Source organism: Penaeus vannamei, chromosome 43 (assembly GCF_042767895.1).
Source record: "Penaeus vannamei isolate JL-2024 chromosome 43, ASM4276789v1, whole genome shotgun sequence".
Taxonomy (NCBI): domain Eukaryota; kingdom Metazoa; phylum Arthropoda; class Malacostraca; order Decapoda; family Penaeidae; genus Penaeus; species Penaeus vannamei.
The window spans coordinates 9,862,695-9,870,194 of record NC_091591.1 but is presented as its reverse complement, the minus strand read 5'-3'; the positions used below and the strand labels follow the sequence as shown (position 1 = coordinate 9,870,194).

Below are 7,500 nucleotides of genomic sequence, written 5' to 3'. Positions count from 1 at the left end.
TTTTTACGCACGCAAGCACGCGCACATGTATATATACACACGCATATGTACACACGCACCACACACACACACACACACGTACAAAAGCACGCACACACACACACACACACACACACACACACACACACACACACACACACACACACACACACACACACACACACACACACACACACACACAGACACACACACACACACACTCACACACACACACACACACACAGACACACACACACACACACTCACACTCACACACACAAACACACACACACACACACACACGCACACACACACACAAACACACACAATGTTGTCAAAGAAATATAACCGCATAAGGCTAGGTGTTAGAAAATAATGCAAAGTAAAAAAAAAAAAAAAAAAGATAGGGCTTACGATCTTGTATATGGGTGATTGAACACTTTTATTGGTATTTTTTCTTTTTGGCAAAACATCGGTAAAAAAAGATAATTCATAATGCAATTTGTTCTCATTAATTTTCAATATACGTTTATCTCTCTCTCTCTCCCTCTCCCCTTCCCTCCCTCTCTCATCCTTTCCCACTCCCCTCCCCTTCCCCACTCACCTCTCCCTCCCTCACCACCACCTTCTCTCCTCCCTCTTCTCTCTCTCCCTCTCTTCCCATTCTCCCAATTCCCTCTCTCTCACTCTCTTCCCATTCTCTATTCTCTCTCTTTTCCCCAGAGATCGAACACAGAACGAGACCGACGGCGAGGATTGCAGGGTGAGGTCAACAGCCGCTGGTAATGTGAAAGAGGGCGCGCTCCCCCTAGAGTTTTGCAGCGTTAAGGAGGACTGTGTTAAGGGCTTGGACTGTAATGACAGCATTTGCCTTTGTCCCTCGTAAGTTTTTTTCTTTTCTTTTCTTTTCTTTTTTTTCTCTTTTTCTTTGACTATTGTTGCTTGTTCTTCATTTTTGTCGGTTCATATTTATTTATTTGTTTATTGGTTTTTAATAATTCTTATGTTTGTTCATTCTTTTGTTATATATTTTGATTTATCTGTGTGATATATTTGTCGAGGAAAGACAACGTGTTCACCCCAATAAGATATTCATCTCTCTTATCCTCTTGTTTTCTTCTTTCTCTGTATATCTGCATATTTATCAGACTTTGTGTATCCATCTATCTGTCTATCTTTCTATCTACCTACTTATCTGTACCTGCCTCCATGTCTACTTAGCTAGCAACCTATTAACCTACCTACCTACTTACACACACAGAGACACAGACACATATATAAATATATATATATACGTTTATATATATATATATATATATATATATATATATATATATATATATATATATATGTATGTGTATATATAGAAATATATATATATATATATATATATATATATATATATATATAGAAATATATATATATATATATATATATATATATATATATATATATATATATATGTGTGTCTGTGTGTGTGTATGTGTGTGTGTGTGTGTCTGTGTTTGTGTGTGAGTGTATAGAAATATATATATATATATATATATATATATATATATATATATATATATATATTTGTGTGTATGTGTGTGTGTATGTGTGTGTGTATGTGTGTGTGTGTGTGTGTGTGTGTGTGTGTGTGTGTGTGTGTGTGTGTGTGTGTGTGTGTGTGTGTGTATGTGTGTGTGTATGTACGTGTGTTTGTAGATAGCTAGATAGATAGGGAGATGTATAGAGAAATAAACTGATCGATGGATGAATTTCCCTCTCCAATGCCCCTCCCTCTCCATTCTTCTTCTACCCCATTCTCCCTCTCTCCTTTCTGCACGTCTCTGTCTTTCTCCTTTCCTTCCAGATCTCCCTTTTCTTTTTCCCTTCTCTTTCTCTCCTTTTGATCATCCCGCCCATACATTTTCAGTCTCCTCCTTCTCTCTCTCACTCTTCCTTCATTTACTGTACCTTTCTCTTTCTCTCCTCTCATCTCCTATTTCATACTCTCTTTTCATCCCCCTCTTACTCCCTCCACCTCACCTCCCCCCCCCCCTCTCTCTTTCTTTCTCCTCCCAACTTCATCCAAAAAGTTTCACTCACCCTAACTCTTTTTCTCTTCTCTTTCTCTCTCTTTCCATTCTCATCTTTCCCTCTCTCTCCTCTTCCTATTCTCTCTCTTTCTCCATCGTTTCTTCTACTCATTTTCAACTCTCCATTCCCTCGGCCCAAACCCCTCTCATCTCCCTCCCTCCCATTCCCTTCTCATTATCAGCTTAACCCCCTCTGCCTTCCTTCTGTAAATCCCACTCAACTTCCCTCCTTCCTTTCCTCTCCCCTCTCATTTTCAACTCCTGCCCTCTCCTTTCCCTCTACAAACCCCTCTCACCCTCCTCCCTTTTCACTCCACATCCCCTCTCACTTCTCCTTTCCCTCTCCCTCCCTCCCTCCCTCTCCCTTCCCTACCCTCCCCATCCCCTTTCCCTCCCTCCCTCTCCTTTCCCTCCACATCCCGTCTCATCTCCCTCCCTCCCTCTCCCTTCCCTACCCTCCCCATCCCCTTTCCCTCCTTCCCTCTCCTTTCCCTCCACATCCCCTCTCATCTCCCTCCCTCCCTCCCTCCTTTCCTCTCATCTCCCGTGCCTTCCAGCCCCTGTAAGTTCGTCCCCGAGAAGATGATCTGTGACTGCGGCGACACCGAGGTACCTCTGTTACCAATTCTGCTCGGCTGTGGACTCGGGATCCTCATCTGTGGCTTCTGGCTTCGGATGATCATGCTGACGATTTCGTGGTAGGTCTGATGCGGAGTTCTGTTTTCCTTTCTCTCTCTCTCTCTCTCTCTCTCTCTCTCTCTCTCTCTCTCTCTCTCTCTCTCTCTCTCTCTCTGTCTCTCTCTCTCTCTCTCTCTCTCTCTCTCGTTCTCTCTGCCAGGCTCTTTTGCTCTTTTTTTTTTTTGGGGGGGGGGATCGGGGATGCGGTTTTCTGTGAGTCTCTCTCTCTCTCTCTCTCTCTCTCTCTCTTCTCTCTCTCTCTCTCTCTCTCTCTCTCTCTCTCTCTCTCTCTCTCTCTCTCTCTCTCTCTCTCTCCCCTTTATTTCTCTCCTTTTCTTTCTCCCTTACCGCATTTCTCTCTCCGTCTCTCTCTAAACCAAGTAAATAGATAGATAATTCCGTTTCTCCCCTTACCACCAGCCACGAGTCTTCCCTCAAAAACCTATCCCAAGCTAGTGGTGTCAGGCAGGTGCCCCGAGTGACCCCAAAAGAGGCTGCCAACGGACCCAACCCGCCGCCCACGAACGGAAACTTACAGAACGGGGGCTCGGATGCCTATGGGTAAGTGCTGTGCGTAAATGGTATGAGATTCCTGTGTCATTTGGGTGATCAGAAATGCTTTTCGTTTGGATGTGTTTGTTGGGTCGATTCACCGTATGGCGTTGGTTGTAAGTATGGTTGTATGGTCGTCTAGTTTTGTATTGGTTTGTTTTTCTCTATGTGATTGGTTATTTTTCCTGTTATTTGTTTGTTTCTTCTGTTTATGTAACCGAAAGTAGCACAATTTTGTATAGAAATCCTAGTTGTCAACTGACGAGCTAAGCACCGCCCCTGTAACCATCTGTTATTGCAAATACTAGTAGGCTTCTTTACTTTTCTGTCTTTCGATTTTTTAAATCGTCTTTATTGACCGTTTTCAAGGAAAATATACTAAAAAAACATATCTCACACATAAATAGGAGTAAATCATATTTAGTGAATCTCTCCCTCATTGTCTTCATTCACCAAAAGCACAGAGCATCTCACAAACAAAAACAAACAAACAAAAATAAAAAAAAAGAGTCCTCGCTCAACCTCCTTACATTTCCCATTTTCTTTCACCAGGTACTCGGCTCCTCCCCCTTTCCCGCCTCCGCAGTTCGGCATGGACCCCGGCAACAAAACCTCTTTCCCTCCTCCCCCTCCTCCGCCCTATTCGTCCTCGTCTCTCCCTGCCTATCCTACCTACCCCTCTCCCTATGCCACTTTGCCCAACGCCGCTTATTCTCCACCCAAGGAAGAGAAATAAAAAAAACAAAAAAACTTGGTAGCCATTCGCCGTGAATACAGAGACGCCGAGGATGTTCGCAACGCTGGATTCTTCCTCGCCTTCGTTCGAAAGTGTTAAGCGCGGCTTTGAAGAGCTTTAAACGAATATACACAAAGAAAACGATCATACCGTATTATCAGGGTTGAACAATTAAACAATTATACATATAAAGGTAAATTTCATAAATGAGAGGTTAATACAAAATGTAAACAGATTCGTAAAATACCATGATATATTGTATTTTTATTAGATATAATATGTACGTCAGAATCACGGCATTTATTGCCATTATCTTCACTAACATATAAAATCCATTTATATTTTTTTGACTACTGTATTCACACATATAGCGATAACACTGATGTCTATATACCGGTAGTATGTTAAAAGATGTATTTTCGTAGCACTCTTTTTAAACGAATATAAATAAAAAAAATATTCTCAAATTCTACTTATTAACCTATGAAAGAAAAAAATGTATACTCAGAAATTTAAGTATGTAAAGGAAAAGATAATGCTGCGTTACTTTTAGAATTCACTTGGTTTCTCTAAGGAAAAGCAAAAAATATAAATATATATATTTGGTACCTGTTAATGATACCAGTTTTAGCGTACCTGTCCCCTCCACACACTCTCTCTTACTCTTGCTTTCTCTCTCTCTCACATACATTCTCTCATTCTTGCTCTTTCTCTTTCACACATGAACATTCTTGTACTTTCACTTACCCACTTTCTCTCACTCTTACTCTTACTCTCTCTCTCTCTATCTATCTATCTATCTCTCTCTCTCTCTCTCTCTCTTTCTCTCTCTATCTATCTATCTATCTCTCTCTCTCTCTCTCTCTCTTTCTCTCTCTATCTCCATTGGTAAGATAAAGAGATAAATGGACCCGAGTAAAGAGTCGGTCATTGGAGATATGCATTAAGCAAAGCAATGAAGGTGGCCGTTATGGTGCAGCTGTAACGCGAGGCTGTTCAAGTTAAGCTACTTAAATGGTGTTATTTACTGTATCAAAAGCTTTGGACAGGTTAAGAAATATTCCTGTGAATTTATTATCGTCAAACGCATTTCAGATATCATTTGAAAAGTCAGTGATAGCCGATTCAGTGTATCTGTCTCTCATGAAAGCATATCGAGAGTTGTTTATCATATCGTTCTCAGTTAAAAAAAAAAAAAAAAAAAAAAAAAAAAAAAAAAAGAGAGAGAGAGAGAGAGAGAGAGAGAGAGAGAGAGAGAGAGAGAGAGAGAGAGAGAGAGAGAGAGAGAGAGATATGGTTACACAAACTTTCAATAATCTTGCTAAACGTAATAAAAAAAAACTTATAAGTCGGAAGTTTCTAATGTGACATTCCTCTACAGACTTTAACTACTTTTAGTTTATCTGGAAAAATACCCGAGTTAAAGGAGAATTTGTTTGAATCAAAGTCATTGGAATTCCATCATAGTCTGGATTCGAGACTTTTTAAGCTGTTAACAATGCTAATTATTTCTGAGTCAGTGCTAGGGTGTAGAGACATCTGAATGTCCTTCCTGGGGCCAAGAAAATACCTAAATCTGATTGAGCCAGATTTCTCCCGACGTCAGAGAAATAGTTATTAAACTCCTCTGCTATTCTGACAGGGCAGGGAATTTCACTTCTATTCATATATATATATATATATATATATATATATATATATATATATATATATATATATATATGTGTGTGTGTGTGTGTGTGTGTGTGTGTGTGTGTATGTGTGTGTGTGTGTGTGTGTGTGGGTCTGTGTGTGTGTGTATGTGGTTGTGTGTTTTTTTTTTTTTTTTTTGGGGGGGGGGCTTGCTGTCGCTCTTCCTATTAAGGATATTGTTCAGAATTTTCCGTTTTCTTTGGGTCATTTTTGTTTTCGTCAAGTCTTGAATAATAATAATATCGTTCAGCATCTCTAAGGATACAAAATTGATCACTATACGTCATTGGCCATTTAGCGAACTCTTTCTGAAGCTTGTTTTTATATCTTAATTAAAATATTTTTCTTCATTTGTAGTTTAGAGTTTACCGAATGATTTTGATTTTATTATTATTATTATTATCATTATTATTATTATGTTTTGCTTTCAAGAGAGAACTTGTCCCATTTGCCAAATCCTAGCAGACGTTCATGCAGTGATTTTTAAAGCTCAAGATATGACATTCTACTTAGTGTCTGCAATATATAGCTTTTCTATTTGAATTTATATTGTGAGAATCATTCCCAAAAATAGGGTAGATAGGGAAACGATCTGATATGTTGCAGTAAAAGATTCCACTATTAACTGTATTAGAAATGCTGTTGATCCATATATGGTCTATGGGGGTAGCAGATTAGTCCATGACATGTTAGATTTCTGGCTGTAGTAAATAAAATGATTTAGAATTTGGAATAGATATGAACTCATGAACTTTGCCATCTGACTGCCATACATACATTGCAGGCATTTAAAATAGTTTAGTCCGTACAAAAATTAAATTCGTTTTCTCAAAATCACAGAAAATGTTAAAATCATAATATCAGGGGTAACTTGAAAAATAAAAGGCAGTTGCTTCAAAATGCCAGGTGAATACGCCTGGCATATATCTGTATATTCACCATTCCTGCAGCATACACTAAATATCTATAACGAAGGACTAGAATGGTGTAATTCTTTAGTATGATAGGACATTACACTGTGGATTCTAACCCTTGGACACCCGTGCTTTTCAGTTAGTCTTCTTATGGGTAATTCATTTACAAACCTGGGGCAGGATTCACTATCATACAATCGTAACACATTTACCAGCGGTCATTTACCATTGCGTTTACCAGTTATGGCAAAGTGGTATTCAAGAAGAAATGGTAATTTGGATATGCTGAGTTACAATCGTAAATCGACTCATTCTAATGGTAGCCAACAGAGGGCTCTAGTAAAGCAATTCCACCAATCAGCGAGCGCTATACATAACCTTTTAGGTTCGTTCGGACAATCACGTATGTAAACAGAACTAGACAGCGAGATTGTTTAAATAATCGTCAGAGCTAAAACACTATTTAAGCACACATAGAAAAAAGAATATATTTATTTGATTACATCCATCATGTTGGATATATATTTACTGTATAGATACGAACCAATACAAACACTTATATTAATATATTGCTAACTCAAACCAAAGAGACAGTCCAAACAGCTTTTTATTTATATATTTTTCATCATTGCCAGTTTATATATCAGCAAGGCATTTTTTTCTATAGCATTTGTAATAATTATGTCTGAGATTTTTTAAAAAGTTCACTTACTTATCGGTTTCATGCATTCTAGTATAATGTAGGCCTATAAGTTTACGAGAATTTGTGTGGATTTTATTCTTGCTAGTTTCATGTGAAATTTGCATTTCTTCACTATGTCAGCATTATAATATCTGTTTACCATCATATTAGTTACATCAGGTGTAA

The 7,500-nt window shown here is 38.6% G+C and overlaps 1 protein-coding gene across 1 annotated transcript in view; it reads left to right on the top strand.

Moving 5' to 3' along the window:
- Window positions 1-6,425, top strand: part of LOC138860789 (uncharacterized) — an 11,446-nt gene extending 5,021 nt beyond the window's left edge. Inside the window, exons 4-7 of the mRNA XM_070119126.1 lie at window positions 703-861; window positions 2,618-2,758; window positions 3,159-3,299; window positions 6,353-6,425. Coding sequence (XP_069975227.1) covers window positions 703-861; window positions 2,618-2,758; window positions 3,159-3,299; window positions 6,353-6,425 — 514 coding nt within the window. The remainder of the gene's footprint in view (window positions 1-702; window positions 862-2,617; window positions 2,759-3,158; window positions 3,300-6,352) is intronic.
- Window positions 6,426-7,500: the final 1,075 nt, after the last annotated feature.